This window comes from Aristolochia californica, unplaced genomic scaffold (assembly GCF_029961685.1).
Source record: "Aristolochia californica isolate CCGP_79_NKW_82.1479 unplaced genomic scaffold, dmAriCali1.0.hap1 SCAF_11, whole genome shotgun sequence".
Lineage (NCBI taxonomy): Eukaryota > Viridiplantae > Streptophyta > Magnoliopsida > Piperales > Aristolochiaceae > Aristolochia > Aristolochia californica.
In genome coordinates this window covers 12489351-12515145 of record NW_027181782.1, presented here as the reverse complement: position 1 = coordinate 12515145, position 25795 = coordinate 12489351, and the positions used below count along the sequence as shown (strand labels likewise).

Sequence of the window (25795 nt, the reverse complement as noted above, 5' to 3'; positions counted from 1 at the left end):
CTCTTCATTCAATGTATTTGCAGCATCATTTTTTCTTTTCATCCTTCTTCGGTGCTCTACAGTTCTTCTTTATGTGACCTGACTTGCCACAATTCCAGCACTCCATATTCCTTCCAAATTTGGACTTGCTTCTTCCATTCCTTGACTTCCATCTACCATTGCCCTTGTTGGAATTCCTCTGGAAGTTCCTGCCCCTAATATCGACACTTAGGGCAGAATTAGATGTCGACGATTCTCTGGAGTCCTTTCTATGAACTTCCTCCGCAAGAATGGTATCCCGAACATCATTAAAAATCAACTTCCCGTTGCCTACAAAGTTGCTGACCGCAGCCCTCATAGGCTCCCAACAATTTGGCAGAGACGCAAAAAGAATTAAAGCACGAACCTCATCATCAAATTTAATTTGAACAAATGTCAATTGATTGATAATCGTGTTAAACTCATTCAAATGTGGTGCTATTGATGTATTTTCTGTCATCTTTAAATTGAAGAGTTTTTTCATGAGATGTGCCTTATTATTTGCGGAAGGCTTCTCATACATATCGGACAAAATCTTCATCATCCCAACTGTAGTTTTCTCCGACGCCACGTTGTGAGCAACATTCTTCGACAATGTTAACCGGACTACTCCCAACACCTATCTATCGAGGAGATTCCACTCATCATCTTTCATACCTTTTGGTTTCATATCCAGAAGTGGTGCGTGCAGCTTTTTACTGTATAGATAGTCTTTGATTTGCATCCTCCAGAATGCGATGTCCATACTATCGAACTTGTTGATTCCGAGGGATGTACAAGGGCTGGTAGAGGCAAAGGTAGAGATAATTCTGGCAGAGGACGAGGCCGAGGAGATGGAAAATCTGAGCACAAGAGTGTTCACTGTGAACGCACAAATCATTACTCAGATAGATGTTGGGAAAAATTTGGGAAGCATGCATCGGCAAATGCTAGTACACATGAAGTTACAACACGGGTTTTAAACTACAACCCAACTTGGTGCTCCAGATGAATTATAGAAATTGATCCAACAACAACAATAGATCTCACATGGCATAAGGTTAACTGGGGGAAGACAAGCATCATGGGCTATTATAATGAGCCTTCCCTTCTTCAGCACGTTTTAGACACTCTGGTTGCTTGGTTGCAGTTACCCCTTCTCACTAATTGACTGTCGGCCCAGGATGGGATTATAGGGCCCGGTCATTGAGCGGCGACTGTCGACTTGGAAGGGTAGGTGCCTTGCGGGTATCCCAAACTATTTTCTCTCTTTCCTACCATGCCCCACATCCATCAGTTGACACATTGACATGATCAAGAGATGCTTCCTATGGTGTAGCACTGGAACTGAGTTCCTTTACCACCTTGTTAGTTGGGATGATGTTTGTAAGTCCGAAGTCTTTGGGCGGTCTTGGGATCAAACACACCATGGAAATGGGTCAGGCCTTGCTCCTTAAATGGTTCTGGAAACTCAACTCCCCCTCGGGAGCCTCCTGGAAGCTTATGGTAGCCTCAAAGCTTTGGCGTCTTGGTGATAGATGGATAATTGATGGCAGTAGATGCAACCTCTCTCCTATCTGGAAGGCCATGTTTCATCTGTTTGCCACATTTTGTGATGCTCTTAGGTTCTTCCTTGGGGATGGCTCGGGCCTTCGCTTTTGAACGGATTGGTGGTTGGGCGATGGTCCTCTGGCCTCTTCCCACCAAGTTCTCTTTCAAATCACCTCTTGTCGTGACTCTCTGTCTCTAATGCGTGGAGGAATGGCTCATGGGATCTCCGTATGAGATGAGGCCTTACTGATGTGGAGGCCATATCGGCTTGTGATATGATTGGTCTTGACTGTGTCAGGATTCGACCCCTGGTGACTGACCGGCTGATCTGGCTCCGTGATGACAGCGGACACTTCTCTGTCTCCTTGGCCTATCGTCACCTTATGGGTTGGACACAACCTCCTGCCCCTCACCAAGCTGCTTTTGCTTGGAGGCTCTTGGATCCTCCAAAGGTGAAAATTTTCCTTTGGAGTGTCTGCCGCAACAGGATTGTCACTGCTGACAATCTTATCAGACGTGGAAACATTGCTCCTGACCCTCTTTGCTCCCTTTGTGGGTTGGAAGCCGAAACCATTATGTTGTGGACTCAATAGCACACCGAGTCACACAACGAAGAAGACAACAACAACTCACTCAATAGGATTTAATTCTTATATTTCTTTGAGTAGGATTTATTTCTAATATTGTTTTAAGTAGGATTTATTTCTTATATTGTTTTAAGTAGGAGTTATTTCTAATTACTTTTTATGTAAGGGCATTATGGGGAATTATTGTAACCCTAACCCTAAAACTCCCTATTTAAGGGATAGGTATGAATGAAATAGGTAAGCTTTGAGATTTTAGAATAACCTAGTCTAAATAGGTTGGGATCACCTCTTGATCCCGAGTTTAGGGTTTACTCCAAAAATCCAACCTATCATTCACCCTCCATTGCCATCCATCTTCACCCAAATTCATCCACCATCATCCCTATTAAGAAAAGGAGCTTCTTGCCCCTTTTCCGAGCCCAAAGAGGAGATCTATCCTCCTTCTTGGCAGCAGCAACAAGAGAGGCCCAATTGCTCCCTTACCAAGCAGCAAAGTGAGGATTTTTATCCTCAAATCTTGAGCAATTCCTGGTGCAACGTGGGAGCTGATCATAGCATCAAAGAAGAGGTATTAATCTATCCCAAACTCGTGTTTCAAGTTATTTAAGAAAGAAGGATTGCATTCTTAGCTAGAGCAGCAACAAAGAGGGCCAAACCCTCTTTGCCGTGACCAAGAAAAGAGAGCACCTTGCTCTAGCAAGGTCAGCATTGTTGTGGGGTCTTCTACCTAGCACAACAACTCGGTAGGACCCTCAAAAGAGGATCTTTCCTCCTGGCCAAGCATTGCTTAAGGAGAAATACTCATACACAGATCCTTGATGTGAAGTGAGTAAATTCTGAGTGCTGGATTCACAAATCCCACGCCGTGTTACTCGATCCATGACTCGGGACCGTAACAACTTGGTATCAGAGCAGGGTAACATGGGGGATAATATCAGCAATGAAGAAATCCAAATCAGGATACAAAAGATAGAAGATAGCCTTGAAACAGCACAACCAGTGTTGGGAAAGGTTTGTGGTTTGGAAGAAGAGATGAGCCGAATCATTAGCATGCTACAGGAGTTGAGGACAGAGAGACATCAGAGTCCAGAGGTGAGAGAGGTTGCTCAACCATATCACAGAAGAGGGGAGCAGTGGCCTAGGCGCACTGCTGTCCAAGCACCTCAGCATGGAGGCACAATCCCAAGGTACACCAAGTTAGAGTTTCCCTCTTTCAATGGTTCTGTGGATCCCGTAATTTGGTTGCATAGATGTGAAATTTTTTTTTTGAACCAAGGGACTACTGAATGGGATAAGGTGCAACTAGCCTCTTTCCATATGACAGATGAAGCCATGTTATGGGTGACTCAAGCAGTGAAAGAGAGACCGGGAATGACTTGGGGAGAATTTAAAAATCTATGCACAGTTAGATTTGGGCCTCCCGCCAACAGCAACCCCTTGGGAGAGTTAGTCCTATTGAGACAAACGGGTTCAGTGGAACACTATCAAAACATCTTCCAGGAAAAGTTGGCTCGTGCTGGAGAGAGGGTATTGGTTGACCAGCAGGTCTCCTTATTCACAGCAGGTCTCAATGAGTATTTACGGCTAGAGGTAGAACTCCTTATGCCCACGGATCTAGCTCATGCCATGAATATGGCCCGAGCAATGGAACAACGACAACAATTGCAGCAACGTAAGCCGGGTTGGTCGAGTGAGAGGAACACTTCCTCCACGTGGCAAGGGCGCCGCTATAATTCATCTCAGGGAACATCTACAGCAGCACCATCCAGACACACTTCGACTACGACTCGGGTAGCCGATCCCTGCCCTGGTAATTCCCTACTGAGCTTTATAAAAAAATTGACGAGTGCGGAGATGGCAGAAAGGCGGTCCAAAAATCTCTGTTATAACTGCAATGAGCAGTATCGGGTCGGACACCAATGTAAACGATTATTTTGGCTCGAGATGGAGGATTCAGAGGATCTAGAGGAACCAGAGGATATTATCGAGGAGGAACCACCAGAGATATCCTTGCATGTTATTACTGGGCAGAAATCGCCTACTACAATGCAAGTCCGAGCTCATGTCATTGACCGAGAACTGGTGGGACTAGTCGACTCGGGGAGTACACACAATTTTCTGAGTTTGACAGCCGCACAGCATCTCCAGCTCCAGATACACACTCATCCGACAGCCACTGTCTCAGTGGCCAATGGCGAGAAGGTCCCTAGCTATGGGATTAGTAAGGCGGTAACTTTTTCCATTGGATTTACTTCATTTAATGCGGAATTTTTTGTTATTCCCCTAGCGGGATTTGATATGGTTTTAGGCATTAAATGGTTACAAACATTGGGGCCCATTTTGTGGGACTTTTCGGCTTTAACCATGAGCTTTGATTTGGCCGGAAGTCGGGTGCTCTTACAGGGCTGTCAGGTGGACAGGGCCCACCGTATACACACTTTGCAGACATAGGATCAGCCTGACAGTACTAGTGATGGTCTGGTTGAGGAGTTCTATGACCTCTTCCAGGAGCCTTCGGGGTTGCCTCCCATGAGGCACTGTGACCACAGGATCTGTCTGAAACCAGGTTCTGAGGTAGTGGTCGTGCGACCATACCGTTACCCACACCTTCAGAAGGACGAGATAGAGCGTCAGTGCCATGAGATGTTGAAACAAGGTCTTATTTGTCCCAGCCGCTCCCCGTTCTCTTCACCCGTCTTACTTGTGAAGAAACATGATGGGACATGGAGGTTCTGCGTGGATTATCGGGAGTTGAACGTGCAGACAGTAAAAGACAAGTTCCCGATTCCGGTAGTGGATGAGCTTCTGGATGAGTTACATCGGTCGTGGTTATTCACTAAACTCGACCTCCGTTCGGGATACCATCAGGTCCGGATGCACCCCTCTGATATCGAGAAGACAGCGTTCCGCACGCACCATGGCCACTTTGAGTTCGTCGTCATGCCGTTCGGTTTATCCAATGCACCCTCCACTTTTCAAGCTTTGATGAACGAGGTATTTAGCCCCTATCTTCGAAAATTTGTTCTTGTATTTTTCGATGATATTTTGATATATAGCAAGTCGGTTGAGGAGCACTTGGCACACTTGAGGATTGTTTTCGACTTGTTAAGAGCACATCAGCTCTATTTGAAACACTCCAAGTGTTCTTTTGCGGCTTCACACGTGGGATATCTGGGACACATTATCTCACATGAGGGGGTTACGGTGGATCCCGAGAAGATCCGAGCTATTCACGAGTGGCCGCAACCACAATCGTGTTCTGCATTACGGGGTTTTCTGGGTCTTGCGGGCTACTACTGTAAATTTATTCAGAACTATGGGCCAGTGGCAGCACCATTGACGAGTTTACTCAAGAAAAATTCCTTTATTTGGAATGAGGGGGCCACCACGTCATTTGTGGCACTCAAAGCTGCCCTCGCATCCGCGCCAGTATTACAACTTCCCAACTTCGACGAATTGTTCGTGGTAGAGTGCGACGCTTCGGGCGTAGGCATGGGGGCCGTTTTACAGCAACTGGGCCATCCTATTGCTTATTTTAGCAGACAGTTGGCAGTCCGCCATCACAAACTGGCAGCCTATGAGCGCGAATTGATTGGGTTGGCCAAAGCGGTCCAACATTGGAGGCCTTATCTCTGGGGCCGGGCTTTTCTCATACGCACGGATCACTACAACCTTAAATTCTTACTAGAACAGCGTTTGACGACGTCGCCACAACAGCACTGGATCAGTAAGTTGTTGGGGTTTGACTTCTCGGTGGAGTATCGTGCGGGGAGATTAAATAAGGCGGCAGATGCCTTGTCACGCTGTTTTGAAGATCAGCAGTCAGTCTATTCTATCAGCCAGCCGAGATTTCTCATTATGGACTTGGTGCGAGAAGCACATGCTACTAACCCTGCACTGCAGGAACTGCATCAGCAGATCTCAGAAGGGACAATGAATGTGAAGTGGTCCATCCAGGATTCACTTATTTATTATAAGCATCGGATTTTCCTTCCACCTGAGTCCGAGTTGATTCCAGCTATTCTCTCGGCCTACCACGACAGTACACACGAGGGGATCCAGAAGACCTTGCACAGAATTCGAGCTGATTTTTACTGGCAAGCCATGAAAGCCTCTATTGCGACTTATGTTGGCGACTGTCAGGTATGCCAGCGCAACAAAGCCGAGTACTTGAGTCCAGCCGGTCTTCTCCAGCCTCTGGCCCTTCCAACGCAGGTTTGGGCCGACATTTCAATGGATTTTGTGGAAGGCCTACCCCTGTTAGCCGGCAAATCCGTACTTTTCGTAGTGGTTGATCGATTCTCCAAGTACGGGCATTTTATACCGATGGCTCATCCGTATACAGCAACACGGGTTGTTCAGACTTTCCTGGAGCAGATAGTCCGCTTACATGGCATTCCAGAATCCATTGTGAGTGACAGAGATGCAGTTTTCACGAGCACCTTTCGGCGGGAACTGTTTCGTTTGAGTGGGACGAAATTGAAGTTCTCCTCCGCCTATCATCCACAGACAGACGGGCAGACTGAGGTGGTGAACCGCACCATCGAGATGTATCTACGGTGCTTGGTGGGGGATCGTCCGCGACAATGGGTTCAATGGCTTCCGTGGGCCGAATATTGTTACAACACTTCGTTCCACTCTGCATTGCAATCCACTCCTTTTCGGGTTATATATGGTCGGGATCCACCTCGCCTCCTCTCGTACAACCCAGGGTCCACCCGCGTGGACACGATTGATCAGGCACTCATAGACAGGGATCTACTGCTACAGAATATCACAGAACGGCTACGACGTGCCCAAGCTCGGATGAAGGATGTATACGACAGAGGCCACCGTGAGGTCTCTTTTGAGGTTGGAAAGTATGTGTCGCTACGGCTCCAGCCCTACCGTCAGCAGTCTCTAGCGGGACCTCCACGTCATAAGCTCTCACCCCGATTTTTTGGGCCGTTTCCCATTCTTCGACGCGTGGGACCAGTCGCCTATCAACTCAAATTACCGGACACCGCCAAAATTCACGATGTGTTTCATGTCTCTCTTTTGAAGCCACATTCCGGAGCACAGCCTACATCCACTCCATTCCTACCACCAGTTGATCATGGTGAGGTTATTCTTAACCCAGCTGCGGTGTTACGTGCACGGTTGACCAATGATCATTGGGAGATTCTCGTTTAGTGGACGGACACTGACCCCGACGCTGCAACATGGGAACATGTGGACATCTTCAAACAAGTCTACCCAGCTTTTGAGCTTGAGGACAAGCTCTTTCTCCATGGGGAGGCAGATGTTGTGGACTCAATAGCACACCGAGTCACACAACGAAGAAGACAACAACAACTCACTCAATAGGATTTAATTCTTATATTTCTTTGAGTAGGATTTATTTCTAATATTGTTTTAAGTAGGATTTATTTCTTATATTGTTTTAAGTAGGAGTTATTTCTAATTACTTTTTATGTAAGGGCATTATGGGGAATTATTGTAACCCTAACCCTAAAACTCCCTATTTAAGGGATAGGTATGAATGAAATAGGTAAGCTTTGAGATTTTAGAATAACCTAGTCTAAATAGGTTGGGATCACCTCTTGATCCCGAGTTTAGGGTTTACTCCAAAAATCCAACCTATCATTTACCCTCCATTGCCATCCATCTTCACCCAAATTCATCCACCATCATCCCTATTAAGAAAAGGAGCTTCCTGCCCCTTTTCCGAGCCCAAAGAGGAGATCTATCCTCCTTCTTGGCAGCAGCAACAAGAGAGGCCCAATTGCTCCCTTACCAAGCAGCAAAGTGAGGATTTTTATCCTCAAATCTTGAGCAATTCCTGGTGCAACCTGGGAGCTGATCATAGCATCAAAGAAGAGGTATTAATCTATCCCAAACTCGTGTTTCAAGTTATTTAAGAAAGAAGGATTGCATTCTTAGCTAGAGCAGCAACAAAGAGGGCCAAACCCTCTTTGCCGTGACCAAGAAAAGAGAGCAACTTGCTCTAGCAAGGTCAGCATTGTTGTGGGGTCTTCTATCTAGCACAACAACTCGGTAGGACCCTCAAAAGAGGATCTTTCCTCCTGGCCAAGCATTGGTTTAGGAGAAATACTCATACACAGACCCTTGACGTGAAGTGAGTAAATTCTGAGTGCTGGATTCACAAATCCCACGCCGTGTTACTCGATCCATGACTCGGGACCGTAACACATTAGTCACCTTCTTCTCCACTGCTTTTGCCTGGAAGGTTTGGACCACTATGATTGACAGCATGGGACTCAGTTTGTGCCTCCCCTGACTTGAGCACCATGTGCCGTTTCTCATTTGGCACTCGTCTCCCTAGCCTTGATAAGTTTCTGTTAGCTGCTTGCGTTGCTTACATTCCATGGTGCCTTTGACTGAAAGGAATTCTAGACGGTTTAATCGTACCTCACACTCTGCTACTGAGGTGATCAGCACTGCTACGGGTCTCTAGCCTCCTCCACGGGCTTCACATCTACGAGGATCGCTTCAGAGGTCCACTGATCGTTGAGGGTGACTCCAAAGTTGTCATTGGCTGGAGGTCCACTGCCTCCTTCCCCCTGCGGTGTCACGGACAGCTTTTTCTTGATATTATGGATATTGTTTCCACTACCTCTTGTACTTGGTCCCATGTTCTTAGATCAGCCAATTCGGCTGCTGGTTTATGTTCCAAATTGGGTCCCTCCCTACAATATCTTGTTGATAGGGGAGGCCTCCCTTGATGTACTCTTTTGCTTTCTTTCGTAATAAAATCATCATCATTTAAAAAACAACAACAATAGTTCTCATAGTAGCAGCAACAAATTTCCCATTGTATGACACAACTATCTATTCCCTCTACATCCTTGGCACATACGACTCCTACTGAAGGTATTTATGCACTCTATCTTATTCCCCATCTTGAGTTCTTGACTCCGGTGCTACAAAACAATGTCAAGTATGTCCTCACTAGTTTCTGATTTAAAAGAGTGTTGTCATTGAACATGTTAATCTTACTGATGGATCAGTTTCACAAATACAGGCAGTGGGAGATGTTAACCCTACACCTTTTCTTTCACCTCAATCTGCACTGTTACTTCCAAAATTTCCTTTAAATCTGTTGTCTGTTAGTCAAGTGGCTAAGTCTATGAATTATTCAACAGAATCAAGAGAGAACCAATGAGCCAATGAGCGAAAGTGAGCCCCTCCTGGGACCCCCCCGAAACCCACAAACCATCACCCTACCCCACCTCTCCGAGTAGAGCAGAGCTCTGATCGTTCGGAGCGAACCAGGCCACCGCAACAGCAGCAGCAGCAGCAGAGAAAGCAGCCATAGAAACGGATCCTAGCGATAGCACAACCCCCCCACTCGAAGGTACAGGAAGACGAGTCGGAATGGTAGAGGGTCATTAGTCGAACATCAAGAAAGAGAATCAGGGTGGAGAATCCAGACGAAATACAATTCAAAAACGAAAAAGGTTCCATCTCTATTCAGAAATTAAAAATCAACAATGGATCCTTCTTCCGCATCACTTCCAGATCAGGAGCAAAGAAATCCTTCATCTCCATACCCAGCCAAGCACTGGATACTTTCGGCATCATATTGATCAGAGTATGTAATGGCAAAACGGGTCGAAGCCATGGAAGATCTCTATTCACTAGGGAGTTGGAATTCCAGATGCACACATAATACCATCGAGGTAAGCTTGAATGTTCGATTTCGCAGAGAAGAGGAGCGAAAATCATGGGCATGATCTTCCTTCCCCAGAGTTCCCAATCTGGGATGGGTTGGAAAAATTTTCACAATACGATCCTCATCATTCACCAAATTACCCACTCCCCTTCCACCATCCGCCAATCTCCAGAAAAATCCTACCGCCTTAATTCCCTCCACTCCTGTCCAAGAAATCTCTCAGAAAAGGGCACTACCGCCACATCAAAACAAAAACATCCTAAATACCCCAGAAATGAATGTCAAGCTCCCGCCCCTTCCCTCCTCCAAATTAAGCCACCACGAAAACCACATCTCCTTAATTCTTCCGGACCAAGCCATGATAGACGGCCAGAAGCGCTTATCAATGGCAGTAATCATCATTGTGCATCCGGAGTCCAACAATGCAAAACAGATTGGGGAATGGATAAGAGAAAAATTTTGAAAGAATCTGGACATCATGCACATACAAGACCAAAGCTGGTTACTGCTTTCTCAAACGCAAGAAGATAGAAATGAATTATTCCGCTTGCATAATGAGACTACATCTCCAATCGAGAGCCTAGCTTGCTGGACCACTGGTTTCGTCTTAAACGGTCAATGGGCTATTGCCCGAGGTATTCCACCAGAGCTCCAATGTAGACATACCCTGGAAAGCCTGGCCAGCATTTTTGGAGAGCTAGCTTGGGCAGAAGAAAAAGCCACAGAACTGTTCACGTTAAAGTTTATCATCAAGCCAAAGGTCCCTGTAAGTGGTACTCATCTCATCAAACTCCACTCTGGAAACGTTTTTACTTGGATTACTCTGGAGTTCAGGGAGATGACCTGTCTCCACTCCATGAAAACTGACTCGCAAGCTTCCGAGTTAATCCATACTAGACTTGGGAAACCGCCAAGTCCTGAGTTGAACAGAATCCTAGCTTGCCCAAAATCAGGCTCTGAGTTAACCAGGTCAACTCAGGGGCAAGCAGTAATCATGGCCGTGCATAGGGAAAATCCCCCCCTCGATACTCCAAACAGCCAAAAAATTCAAAAAACCGATTTACACGCCATCTCCCTTCCCACAAAATCATCATTACCTAGTCTAGATCTTCCCACTTCCCCGCCACATCCTAACCTTTCTTTCCAGAAAACCAAAACCTCTGGCCAACTATCACATCTCCACCAAACGTATCCCCACCATCGCCGCCCGAGTCACATCTCAATACAACCAACTGTCCTTTTTTTCCTTACATCCCATCGCCACCCTTGGGAACCTCCCGCCCCCGTCCTCATGTCAGACTGCCGAACCGCTCCTTTTTCCAAACATCCCATCGCCACCCTTGGGAAACCTCCGGCCCCCGTCCTCATGTCAGACTGCCGAATCGCCCCCTCTTCCAAACATCCCATCGCCACCCTTGGGAAACCTCCGACCCCCGTCCTCATGTCAGACTGCCGAACCGTTCCTTTTTCCAAACATCCCATCGCTACCCTTGGGAAACCTCCGGCCCCCGTCCTCATGTCAGACTGCCAAATCGCCCCCTCTTCCAAACATCCCATCGCCACCCTTGGGAAACCTCCGGCCCCCGTCCTCATGTCAAACTGCCAAATCGCCCCCTCTTCCAAACATCCCATCGCCACCCTTGGGAAACATCCCGTGCCCGTCCTCATGTCAGACTACCGAAATCAAAACATTAACATCATCACCTTTTGAACTTCCCGTCCTCACACCTCCGCTACCTTCCCTCGAAGGTCCCGCCCTCACACCACACCCTCTTCCAAACGTCACAACTCTAGCCCACACAATCCCATCGCCGCCTTCTGACTCACATCCTGATATTCTTTCACTTCCCCCCCCCCCCCCCCCCCAACCCCGACTACTAAACCCCTATATGTCCCATCCTCCCTCCACGACAACCAAAACCTTTCGCCGCCGTCACATCTTTCTCTGACTTACCCAAATCTCGAAGCCCAATCTCTCACTTCATACCCTGAACCTCCATCATCCTTCATCACTTCACATTTTATTTCAACCTCTCTACCCCTGGCCTGCAACCTGAAAAAACAACCCACTCATATCACCTCATTTACTCCCCCAGTCACCTTTCTGACTCCGCTGCCATCGAAACAAAGCAACACTCTTCACCCTCATATCCTCCCTCGAGCCTCTAAAACATCTCCCTCCATGTCAACTTTCCTTTCCGATCAGGCATCTTCCACACTTGATAGAAATAACCTTTCGTATCCAAATTTCCGTAAATCCCCTCATTTCCCTCGAGCCCCGCACAACACAATTTCCAACCCAAAAAAATCCTTCTCCCTTCCAAAACCAGGCATAAAGATATCTTCGAAACCTCCCCCACCACATCACATTCCTAGACGGGCAATCTACCAGTACAATCCCATTCGAACTGACACCAGTCAGTCCGATAACTCGACCAAATCAAACAAAATCTCTGCCAATTCTGATACCGTTTGGGATACTACCTCCTTGCTTCCCAATACCCCCCCAAAACATATAAATTCCCTCCCCCCCCCCCCCAGCCTATACCTCTCCTCCGTTCCTTTACAAACTCAAACCAAATCCCACCACGGAGGCGTCAACTTCTAAAAGCAGAACTCCCCTCTCCCCAGCCTCTGATATGGCTAACCCCGAGAAAGAAAAAAGAACGTTAACCACCTCGCTCCGCTTTACCTACTCCAGATAAAAGAAAAAGAGGAAAGCGAAAGCAAGGCCCCCCCCCCCCCCCATTACCTCCAATGGAATACACGTATCCCCAGCCGCAAGCTCTGCCTCAGTCCCTACTTGATCCAACCACACTATTCCCATTAGCCGACTTTTTGTCCCCTTTCTTCCTGGGTCCCCAGCCGCAAACTTACCGCGGCTGAGGATATCCTCCTTTTCTTGGAAGAGCAAGTAGTCGATCTCCCACCTGAAGAATACATCGAACTAGCCGAACTTGCCGTGATCTGCAGCTCTTACCCTGACGCTTCTCCCCAACCAGAGAAGGATATCAACTTGCCAGTTTCTCAATGATTATCATGTCATGGAATGTCCGAGGAATTAGCTCACACTCTAAGCGTGCTATCATCAAAACCACCCTTATGAAATGTAAGCCAAAAATTGTAGTTCTTGTGGAAACTAAACTACAAACTTTTGATTATTCTATCGCCCGCGAGTTATGGTATGACTTGGACCCAGCGTGGCAATAGTTGATGCTATTGGGCACTCAAGTGGCATTCTTGTCCTCTGGGATCCAAAAGCTTTTGAAGCTAACCTCAGCCAATTGGAGCAATACTCCATTGGTATCTGTTTTTACGATCATACTTTGGGCATGTCGTGGGGTCTTGCTGGTGTGTATGGTCCGACTAGATCGCCTAATCGTGCGTTTTTTTGGGAAGAACTTTTTCACTTAGTCCACTTATGGGACTTGCCTTGGCTTCTAGCAGGCGATTTCAACTCTATTTTGCTTTGCTTTGCTTTGAAAAAAGCCCTCCTGATCCCAGAACCACCTCTGCAATGCGGGCCTTCTCCGACCTCATCTATAGTCTTAATCTCTCAGAAATTTTTTTATTCGGGAAAAAGTTCACATGGTCAAATTGCCAATGCCCTCCTATCCTCTCAAAGCTGGACCACTTTTTTGTTAACAATGATTGGCTTAATCTTTTTCCAAACACATTTGGCCAAGTTCTTAACAAAGTCGGTTCTGACCACTGGCCCATTCATCTCAATACTTTCCCCCCCTCTCAGAGACCTGTTGCCTTCCGGTTTGAAAACTCTTGGACTCTGTTGGAAGTTTTCAACTCTTCCATCCCGGTCTGGTGGGAAGAATTGAATCATCACCCAAATTCTGGGTGGAATCTTGCCCTTAAACTGAAAGCTCTGAAGTTAAAAATTCGATCGTGGTTTATATCCTACTGTGCTGCTGCTGCTGCTTCTCGGAAGGATTTAGTTCATCGCCGCATATCGGAGCTCGATCTACTTGAAGAACAAAGAATTGTATTCTGAAGAACGCTTCAATCGACCGAAGTTGCCTCAGCTCGACTACTCGAGAATCTCCTTGTCTGAGGTTGCAAATCTGAAAAAGCCCTTCAGCAATGAAGAAATTGAACTTGCAGCGATGAAGCTCCTGAAGGACAAAGCACTGGTCCGGATGGGTTTAATGGTGAGTTCTATCATAAGTTTTGGGATACCATCAAACCGGAAGTTTACGAATTTGTCCGAAATTTCCACCAAGTTGGTATCACTCACAAGGCAGTAGGAGCTTCTTTTATTGCACTTATTCCGAAAAAATCTGCTGCCTCTCGTCCCCAAGATTTTAGACCTATCAGCCTCACCACAAGTTATTATAAAATCATTGCCCGTTTGCTAGCTAACCGCCTTCGGCCCCACCTCTCCAAAATTATTAGCCCCTGCCAAAGTGATTTTATAAAAGAAAGAAACATTCTAGATTCTGCCATGGTTGCCCATGAGCTTCTTGACACCTTCAAAAAATCAAACCGACCTTGTTTTCAGAGATAGCAGTGGAGACCCTATTTTATCCTATGTAGGACCGGTGGGTATCGCTGATTCAAATACTGTTGAAGTGAGTGCTCTTCTGTTCGGCCTCCAAATCTTTAAAGAGCAGCTCCATGGCAAGCTGATTATTGAAGGCGATTCAAAGACTGTCATCAGCTGGTGTTCAAAAGAAAGCTCCCCTCCTTGGCCCCACTGGCCAATCATTGATTGTATTGCTGACATTGTGTCATCCATTTATTGTAATTGGAACCTCATTCCTAGATCAGCCAATTCTTTGGCTGATAAATTGGAAAAATTTGGAACCTCCCAGCAATCTCTCATTGTTTGGGAAGGCTTCCCCTTGTGTAATCAGCTCGTTTGAGCTCTCATAATAAAATTAAGCATCGTTTAAAAAAAATAAAATCAAACAGACCAAGATTTTTTCTTGAAATTGACTTTGAGAAAGCCTTTGACCGTGTAAATTGGAAACTTATTGATTACCTATTTGATAGAATGGGTTTCTGGACTCGGTGGAAATTTTGGAAGAGAAGCTGCATATCTTCCCCATTTATTTTTGTTCTAGTAAATGGGACTCCTTGTGGTTATTTCAAAGCCACGAGAGGAATAAGACAAGGTGACCCTTTGTCCCCCTTCCTTTTCACTCTCTTGGGGGAACATCTTGCTTCTATGGTCGAATTTGCCAAAAGATCCGGCTGGCTCAATCCTATCTCAATAGATTCGGGCCAGGACATTCCTTTACTACAATATGCTGATGATACCATTTTTTTCGGAGAAGGCTCCTTCTCTCAAATCTTGCACGTGAAAGCTTTGCTAAATCTCTTTGAGTTGTCCTCTGGATAGAAGCTAAGTTGGGCTAAATCTTCTATTTTGGGTTTTAATATTGACCCCCTGGTTCTCAACTCCATGGCAAATTATTTGGGCTGTACAGTTGCTTCATCTCCAGGTACGTATTTGGGTCTCCCCCTATCCTCTGCCTTGCCCTCGAAATCTTCTTGGCACCCAGTCATTGAGCGGCTGGAAGGTAGGCTCTCTTCTTAGAAAGGGAAATTCTTGTCTAAAGCTGGTAAACTCATTCTGATCAAGTCCTATTTACATGGTATTCTATCTTATTTTCTTTCCCTGTATCGCTGTCCTGTCTCTGTCAGTAAGAGAATTGAGTTTCTAAAAAGACGATTTTTACGGGGAGGGCAAAACGAAAAAAAAAAATAGTCTTGTAAAATGGGTTGACGTTTTGTAAGCCTTATGCTGAGGGTGGTCTTGGGATTCGTGACACTGAAACAACAAACTCAGCTCTTCTTCTTAAATGGCTCTAGAAATTCTATATGTTTCCGTCTCTGATCTGGCGGAATATAGTGGCCGGTAAAGCAAACAAATCCTCCGGATGGTGGACTAAAGGAGGAAGTTATAACAAGCTATCTCCTGTTTGGAAAAGAATAGCAGCCCTGCTCCTTGTTTTAAAAAAAATCCGTCAAGTGCTATGTGGGATCTGGAAATAGGAAAAAATTATGGATGGATTGGTGGATTGGCCAGGCTAGCCTAAACTCTAGCTTTTGTCAAATCTTTTCTCTTGCAAGGAACAATGAGGATTATATTTCAGTGGTTGGGCAGAACTCTGGTAACTGGAACTTAAATCTCCGTAGAGCTCTAACAGTAACAGAAACTCTTGAAGTTGCTGATCTTATTACGAGATTATCTGCGGTTTGCGTCAGCAATGCTTTTGATACTCTGATTTGGATTCCTTGTCCCAAAGGTACGTTCGCTACCTCTACTGCATATAAAACTCTTCTCACCCCCCCTGCTCAATCTGGTCACTCCTCTGCAATTGCGTGGACTTTGCACGCCCCTCCAAGAGCAAAATTCTTAATCTGGACGGGTTGCCAAAATAAAATATTGACTTCGGACTCGTTAATACGTCGCGGAACTCAGGTTGCCGATCCTATGTGCCCGTTCTGCTTTGTCTCCACTGAAACTGCGGATCATATATTATTGTTGTGTAAATATGCTCACTCGGTGTGGACCACTCTCATCAACAAAATCGGCCTGTAATATTGCTCTTCTCAAAACCTCACAGAAACTATTCATACAAGCACTAAGGCTAATCTCCCAAAAATTGGAAAACTTTTAATCTCTTGCTACGTTGGTTACATCATCTGGGCCGTTTGGAAAGAGTGGAATAATCGAAGGTTTAATAAAAAATCGCTCCCTGATAATATTCGTAGCAATCAAGTTATTGGGCAAGTTACATCTTGGATTCGTATGAGAAAAGAATTTAAAATCCTTGAAGGAAACTTACGAGAAAACTGGAATCTGGTTGCAAAAATGTCTTATCCCCGTCGACCTCCTATAATGAAGACTTGGTCTCCCCCCCGGCCGGATACTTTAAACTAAATTTGACGGAAGTGCATTTGGTTGTCCGGGACCTGCTGGCTATGGTGGGGTTATTCACGATGATAAAGGGAATCTTCTCCTTTCTTTTGCTGGACCTATTGGGATTTAAGATTCTACTATGGCAGAGTTATCTGGATTATTTAATGGTCTCAAACTGTTCCATCAAAGGTTAGTAGGCCCATTATATGTTAAAGGCGATTCTCAAGTTGTTATCCATTGGGGGACTAAGAAATGTAAACCACCTTGGCGTCATTGGAATCTATTTGATGATGTATGTACCTTAACTTCTCAATTACAATGTATATGGAATTATATTCCTAGATCCGCTAATCACTTAGCGGATAAACAAGCTAAAACAGGAGTTTTTCTCCAACATCTTGTTGTGGAGGAAGGTCTTGTTTAGTTAGGTTTGTATCTCTCTCTCTCAGTAATATACTTTCACACTTTTCCTCAAAAAAAAAAAAAAAAGTCTATGAAATTGTTCTCTAACGTTTTACCCCACTCATTATGTATTTTAGGATCTCGTGACGACGAAGATGATTGGTTCCGCTCGTGAGACAGGGAGACTATACTATTTGGACAGCCACAATTCAGATAGTTTTTTACATGCCCTACACACCCTTGATTCACCTCTTCAGTGGCATCTCAAACTTGGTCATCCATCTCTAACAAAACTGATTCAAGTAGTTCCATATCTTCCTTCTAGTATTACTTTCCAATGCAAGTCATGTTAAATGGGCAAGCATCACTGGAGCTCATTTCTCATTTCATCTCATAAAACTAGTAAACCTTTTGAGCTTGTCCACTCAAATGTTTGGGGTCCTTGTTTCGTAACTAGTGAATTTGGTCACAAGTAATTTATTTCCTTTATTGATGATTTCAGTAGATGTACTTGGATTTTTCTCATTCGAGAAAAATCTGAAGCTTTGGATGTCTTTCAACTAGTTTTTAATGAAATAAAGAATCAGTTTGCAACTTCTATCCATATATTTCGTATAGACAATGGTCTTGAGTTTATGAATCGTAAATTTGGCTCTTTCTGTTTGTCACAAAGAATCATTCATTAGACTTCTTGTGTGTTTACTCCACAACAAATGGAGTTGCTGAATGAAAAAATCGTCTTTTACTTGAGGTAACTCGTACTATGATGATTCACATTAATGTGCCTAAGATTTATTGGGGTGATGCTGTTCTTACTGCATGCTTGATAAATAGAGTGCCGCTTTCTATTCTTGATGGCAATATCCCTATTCATATTGTTTTACCTACTGAACCTTTGTTTCCAGTGACACCTCAGGTCTTTGGGTGTGTATGCTTTACACGTGTTTTTGATCAGTCAAAGGATAAGTTATCTCCACGGTCTATCAAGTGTCTTTTTGGGGTATTCTCGACCAAAGAAAGGCTACAAGTGCTATTATCTATCTATGAGATAAACATTTGTTTTTGTTTATGTTACCTTTTTTGACGATGTTTCCTTCTTTGAATCTTCTACATCTTAATCGGTTCCACCTAAACCCTCTATACCTACTCCAGTTATTCCTCTTCCAGTTGATGAATGTGCTTCAGCTTCACGAGATGCTCCTACTGAAAAACCATTGCAGGTATATCAGCGCCAACGACAACCTTCTCTTTCTAATCCAGACCCCTCACATCAGACCATGACTCTTCCTCATCTCTTAATCCTGAGGTAAGTGATTTGCACCTTCCTATTGCCCTTCGGAAAGGTGTTCGTAAAGGTACCCGCCATCCTTTATCTCATTTTGTCTCCTTCGATTCCTTGTTTGATAACTATCGTAAGTTTGTTTTGTCCATCTCCACTTGCTCTATTCTTTTTTCTGTGCAGGTGGCCTTGTCGCAACCTCACTGGAAGAATGCTATGGATGTTGAGATGAAAACATTAACAGATAGAAGGACTTGGGAGTTATGTGACTTACCTCTAAGTGTTGCTATAGTTAGATGTCGATGGGTATATACTATTAGGTATAACTTAGATGAATAAGTTGAACGATATAAGGCTCATCTTGTTGTAAAAGGGTATACACAAACATTTGGGGTGGATGTTTTTAAGACTTTTTCTCCAGTTGTTCGCATGTCCTCTGTTCGTAGACTTATTTATAATACAGTCCATTATAGGTGGTCTCTATTCCAGCTAGATATTAAAAATGGCTTCTTATATGGTGACCTTGAGGAAGAAGTCTATATGGAGCAACCTCCAGGGTGTGTTGCTCAGAGGGAGACACATAAGGTATGTCGACTAAAGAAGGCTCTTTATGGCATAAAACCGAGTCCCCGAGATTGGTTTGAAAAATTTAGCCAAGTGGTTATATCCATGGGATTTCGTAGAAGCCATTGTGATTACTCATTATTTATTTTGAAACGATCATCTGGAATTATTATCTTACTGGTATATGTAGATGATATCTTACTGGTGTATCTTCTCTTTCTTTCAAATAAAATTATCAACATTTAAAAAAAAATGTAGATGATATCATTCTATCTAGGAGTGATAGATCAGGTATTGAAACAGTTAAATCCTAGTTGGCGAATCACTTTCAGACTAAGGATCTGGGTTAGTTGAAATATTTTCTAGGTATTGAGGTAGCAAGAAGCAAAAAAGGAACATAACTGACTTAGAGGAAATATGTTACTGATATGCTTCAAGAATATGGTCTTTTGGGGGCTAAACCTACGGATACACCTATGGAAGTAGGACTTGATCGTCATGATGATCAAAGTCCAGAACTAAAAGATAAAACAATGTATCGAAGGCTAGTGGGCAAACTCATCTATGCTACAGTTACTAGACCTGATATTTCATTTGCAGTGAGTGTAGTGAACCAATTCATGGAGCATCCATGTAAAATTCACATAGAGGCTGAACAAAAAATCTAGAGATATCTAAAGAGAGTACCAAGAAAAGGTCTCCTTTTCGCACCTAATAATCACTTGAAGATTGAAGCTTTCTCTAATGCTGATTATGCAAACTCCAAGCTTGACAGGAAATCAACCACTGGATGCTGTATTTTTGGGAATAAATTTAGTCAGTTGGAAAAGTAAATAACAAAATTTTGTTACTCGGTCTAGTGCAGAAGTGGAATATAGATAAATGTCCCACAATATCAGTGAGCTAATGTGGATAAAATTTGTTGTCCAGGAGTTTGGCCTCGATCAACAGGATCCTATGACTATATATTGTGATAACCAGGCAACAATCTTCATTGCGAATAATCCAATCTTTCATGAAAGAACAAAACATATAGAGGTAGATTTTCACTTCATCCGAGGTATAGTAATGGGGAAAGAAGTAACTATTCGGTATGTTCGGTCTGTTTATCAATTTGGTGATATCCTAACTAAAGCACTGGGAAAGCGTGAAGTCCTGAATTTTTACGGCAGGCTGGGATTGTTCGACATATACTCTCAGTTTGAGGAATATGTTAGGAATTAGATGCCCTAATTCCAAACTAACGAGAGCAATAAACGCAAAAGAAGGGAAAAATAAGCACATAAAAGCACAACAAGATTTATACAGGTTGGCCTCAAGGGGAGATTATGTCCTGTCTTCCGCCGTTGCAGTAATCCACTATGAAGATGATATAGTTTACAAGAGAAATCGCACACTTACAAGTGTTTCTCTCTAACCTCTCGGGCTGCAACTCGAGATGCTTCTTGGATTAAGATGATCAAACCCTAATAGCGGTGCCCCCCAATTTAAAGAGAAAATTAGGGTATCTGCGATACAAGAGTAAAATTCTTAAACTGCCCTTAATGAAATAACAATTAATATATCCACGACCAACTCAACGTAGGGCATTAATTAGGCTCTACAACTTAACATTGGAGTGTTGAAAAACAAGACATGGGTGTTTTGGTCATTTTACCTTCTTGTTATTTATATTTCTTGATGTAATTTTATTTTACATGTCAAACTATGTCTACAGACCAAATTTCATGTAAAGGGAATAGGAGATATAGAGAATTAGGGTTTTCACTTAAAGTTGGGGCAATGCTGTAAATTGACCTCGCCTACTCAACCCTAAATCTATAAATAGAAGTTGGAGGAAGTCTAGCCACGAATTTTCAGTTTTCTTTTCCAATTTCTCTTCTCCAAGCTCTCTCCTTCTCATTATCTCTTTTCAACGTTTCTTCTTCTTACTTTTTACAGGTAATGTGGTACTTTTTTACTTTTTTCAATATTTCTTTCCTGTAACTTTTCTGCAAATGGAAGTTTATTGAAATATTTTGTTCAGTGTCTCCCTTCAGCAGCTTGCCAAGTGAGATAATTTTCCTCTTGACATTCTATTTGTTTCTGGTTTATATTTGTTTTGCTAGCTTTAGGTTCTCTTTGAGTAATTCTTTTATATCTTTTTTTTTTTAGAAATAAGGTGTGAATATATGCAAGCAGAAGAGAGAACACATACTTGACTAAAGAAAGCCTTCCTCCATAACAAGTTGTTGAAGGGAAACACCTAATTTAGCCTGATTATCTGCTAAGTGAGTAGCAGATCTATGAATAGATTTCCATTTACACGACAAATAGGAAATTAAAGTACAAATACCCTCAAATAATTCCCAATGCCGCCAAGGAGGTTTTGTAGAATTCATACACCAATTGATAACAACCTTTGAATCTCCTTCAACACAGAGAGGGCCCACTAGCTTTTGCTTGAAGAGTTTTAAACCATTATACAACCCGAGGAGCTCAGTGGTGGTTGAATCAGATATACCAATTGGTCCAGCATATGATAAAAGCACATTCCCTTTCTCGTCATGAATGACTCCAAATCATCCCGGCCCGGGGCAACCAAACACACATCCATCAAAGTTTAATTTGAAGTGTCCTATCAGAGGTGGAGACCAAATTTTCATTATTGGGGGGCGTGATGGATGTGACATTTCCGCAATGAGTCGCCAATTACCACGCAAATTTGATCCTTGTAAGTTCTGGAATTCCTTCTGCATGAGTACACAGGAGGACACTTGGCCAATAGGGTAGTGGTGTTAGCCAGATGTTTGAGTTGAGGTTTGGTTGAGCAAGTGGAGGAGTGGGTGGTGTTGAAAGGCTGGGTTTTTTCTGGCGAGTGATACCTGGTTTGTGGGGGATTTTTTGGTGTTTGGTAACTTGTAGAAGGGTTTGGAGGAAATTTTTCCATCCGAGGCCAGAATTAAGAGTTTTTCTGTAGGAAGATCATACCCATAATCATCGAGTCACGTCTTTGAGTGATGACACATTCGAGGAAGCCTCCGTGGTATTTGGTATGGAACTGAAACTCCAAATTGCCGGTGAAAAGTGATCGTCCAAAACTTTTTCCAGTTTTACCTTTTGGATCTTGTCAAATATGACCAAGAAAGAGTCTAACGCGGTGATCAGGAGGGAGATGTAGGATCTTTTCGCTCCGAACTGTGAAAATATTCGGATGGCCGCACCACTTTTCTCTTTCATTTTCTGGAAGGATAGTGTGGCTTTTCCATTTCTGAATTCACACCTTGAAAGATCCTCCACCCAAATCAGTCGTCTTGAAGTTCGTGATATGACAATTTGCCAGTTTGCTTCTATGCCGTCTCCGAGGTCATTGTCTTCTTCACCATTGTCTTCAGTTTCTTGTTGTTCTCACCTCTGCTACTGTTGCTTCGCTAGACTTGCTCAGCTTTCGCCCCACTCTGTGCGATGTCCCACTCGAAGAGGTGGGCCAAATAGGTTGGTGGTTGGGGAAGAGTTACTCTAGGCCCCGTTTGGTAGGTGGGGGGGAGTTACTCTGCGTCCCGATCGTCGTGGTGCCATCCAATTGGGAAAAAAATCGCCATCTGTCCATCCTAGGGATTGTTAATTCTTTTATATTGCTATCCCCAATATGGAAATCAATTTATAAGTACCTCCCAATATTTAGAGATGCTACATTGTTTCACACAGGCAATGGAAGGACCCTTCTCTTCTGGTCGGATGAATGGTGTGGCCCCCGCTCCCTCTTAGAGGACTTCCCGCGGTTGTATAGGGTGGCTAGAGACCTCTCTTGCTTAGTGGCTGATTCTTTGAGGGATCAGTCGTGGAGTCTCCCATTCCGTCGGGGAGTAAATGATGAGGAATCTTCGGCTTTTTGCTCTCACCTTACTAGACTCAATAGTATTATTATCCGGGAGCATACAGTTAATAAGCTGACTTGGAAGCCCAACATTAATGGCCGTTTCACTGTTGCTTCTGCTTACTCTCATATCAGAAAGCTAGACTACAATATGCATGAGCACAAGGCAAATCTAGCTTGGAAACTCTCAGCGCCAAGCAAAATCAATTTTTTCTTGTGGTCGACCATCAAAGAACTGATCCTTACTTCTGACAATCTTCATAGAAGAGACTTCACCACCCCTGATCTTTCTTGTCCCCTTTGTGGCGTGTCTCTAGATTTTCTTGGCAAGTCTGGATGAAGATTTTTTAGAAGATTGGGCTCCCATTGGGGCTACATCAGGACCTCTTCGGTACCTTTGAGATGGTTAGAGGGAGTCTGCCTTTCTCGGTTGGGCAAGTTAATACTTTCGGCCTTTCTTGCGTATGTTCCATCGTGCATTTGGCTCGAGCGTAATAACCGGAGATTTAACTCCGAAACTTGCACCTCAGACAATATGGCTTCACATGCCGTTGGCCTTATCTCGAGCTAGCTTCATACAAGGAAGGAATTTGCCTCTCTATCAGGTGTTTCCCTTTGGGAAAATTGGAGCTTGATTGCTCACATGACTGGCCCCTGCATGACTCCAATTATGGTCATCTGGGATCCTCCCCCTTGTGACTGCATCAAACTCAATTTCGGTGGTAGTGCTATTGGCTGTTCTGGGCCGATTGGAGCAGGTGGTGTTTTCAGAGGTCACAATAGAGACCCTATTCTTTCTTATGCTGGACTTGTGGGCATTGCTGATTCTAATACTGCTGAAGTTAGTGCTCTTCTATTCTGCCTCCGAATTTTCAAGGAATGTCTCCATGGCAAGTTAATCATTGAAGGAGATTCGAAGACTGTCATCAGTTGGTGTTCCAAAGACAGCTCTCCTCCTTGGCGCCACTTGCCTATCACAGTCTGTATTGTTGACATTGTATCATCCATCCATTGTAATTGGAATCTCATTCCTAGATCAACCAACTCTTTGGCTGATAAATTGGCAAAATTCGGAACTGCCCAGCAATCTCTCATTGTTTGGGAAAGCTTCCCTCCTTTGTAATTTTCTCTTTTGAGCTTTTGTCTTAATACAATTCACTGTCACTTCGACTTACTCTCATATCAGAAAGCAAGACTACAGTCCTCATGAGCACAAGGCAAACCTGGCTTGGAAACTCTCAGCACCAAGCAAAATCAAATTTTTCATGTGGTCAGCCATCAGAGAACAAATTCTTACTTCAGACAACCTTCATAGAAGTGACTTCACTGCCCCTGATCTTTCTTGTCCCCTTTGCGGTGAGTGCGAAGAGATAGTCCGGCATGTCCTCTTACACTGTGGATTTTCGTGGCAAGTTTGGATGAAGATCTTTAAAAAAATTGGGCTCCAACTGGGGCTACATCAGGACCTCTTTGGCACCTTTGAGATGGTTCGAGGGATTCTCCTTCCTCGGCTGGGCAAGTTAATTCTTTCGGCATGTCTGGCGCATGTTCCATGGTGCATTTGGCTCGAGCGGAACAACCGGAGATTCAACTCCAAAGCTAGCACCCAAACAACACAGCTTCTCATGTTGTCGGCCTTATCTCGAGTTGGCTTCATACAAAGAAGGATTTTGCCACTCTATCGGGGGTTTCCCTTCAGGAAAATTGAAATTTGATCGCTAATATGTCTGGCCCTAGCAGAGCTCCTAGAATGGCTATCTGGGATCCTCCCCCTTGCGACTGCATAAAACTGAATTTTGATGGTAGTGCTATTGGATGTCTTGGTCCAGCAGGAGCAGGTAGTGTATTCAGAGGGCATAATGGAGACCCCATTCTTTCTTATCCTGGTCCGGTTGGCATTGCCGATTCTAATACTGCTGAAGTTAATGCTTTGCTATTCGGCCTCCAAATCTTCAGGGATCGTCTCCATGGCAAGTTAATCATTGAAAGCGACTCGAAGACGGTTAGTAGTTGGTGTTCCAAAGACAACTTTCCCCCTTGGCGCCACTGGCCCAACACTGATAGAATTGCTGATATTGTATCTTCTACGCATTGTAATTGGAATCTCATTCCTAGATTAGCCAACTCTTTGGTTGATAAATTTGCAAAATTCGGAACTTCCCGGCAATCTCTCATTGTATGGGAAGGATTCCCTCCTTTGTAAATTGCTCTTTTGAGCTTTTGTCTTAATAAAAATCAGCATCATTTAAAAAAAAAATCAGCATCATATACAAAAAAATCTTTTATATTGTTCTCTCGTAGTAAACTTCTTGTTATTTAAAAAAAGCGTCTTTAACTTATCTAATGGAATGTAATGTGGATATTACAAGTTCTTGAACACCATATATTTTTAATTGCAGGATTATGTTGGAAACAAGCGTTTGGAGCTGTCTGGCCAGTTGGTAGCTCTTCTTTTTGAGGTAGTATGTGCACCTTTTTATTATTCATTGATGCTGGTAAAACTTTTTAACTATATCACATAATGAGTTTATTTGTAGGATTTATTCAAGACCATGTGCCATGAAGTTGAAATACAGATGGATGAAGCTCTAAGAAAGCCTAGTCGTTCTAGTGTATTGGATTGTTCTCAGGTAACTGAATGGATTTAAAGACATTGAAATACTTAAATGTGCACAATAACATTGTAGACAACCTCTCTCGAAACTGGTTAATTTTTTGTCAATTTGTTTGGCTGATATGAGTGAACAGATCCTTGGTTGGGTCAAACAAGATTTGGGGGGGTGTGTCTCTTTTGGGTAGTGAGATTTGTTATTGAAAAATTTCCTTCTGCATGAGAAGAAAGTGAAATTCGTTATTAAAGAATTTCCTTCTGCATGAGAAGAAAGTGAGATTCGTTATTAAAGAATTTCCTTCTGCATGAGAAGAATGGCCCTTGCACGAATCGCGTGCGCACCTAACTAGCAACACCCCAACCTTCCCCATCGGTAGTCCCACCGCCAAC

The 25795-nt window shown here is 43.8% G+C and overlaps 1 protein-coding gene across 2 annotated transcripts in view; it reads left to right on the top strand.

Annotated features, from left to right (window-relative positions):
* The window catches only part of LOC137944634 (DNA-directed RNA polymerase III subunit 2), a 109581-nt gene that overhangs the window by 44421 nt on the left and 39365 nt on the right, over positions 1 to 25795 (top strand). For both annotated transcript variants that reach the window (XM_068790336.1, XM_068790337.1), the window contains exons 15-16: positions 25194 to 25253; positions 25332 to 25424. In XM_068790336.1, the coding sequence (XP_068646437.1) occupies positions 25194 to 25253; positions 25332 to 25424 (153 nt within the window). The remainder of the gene's footprint in view (positions 1 to 25193; positions 25254 to 25331; positions 25425 to 25795) is intronic.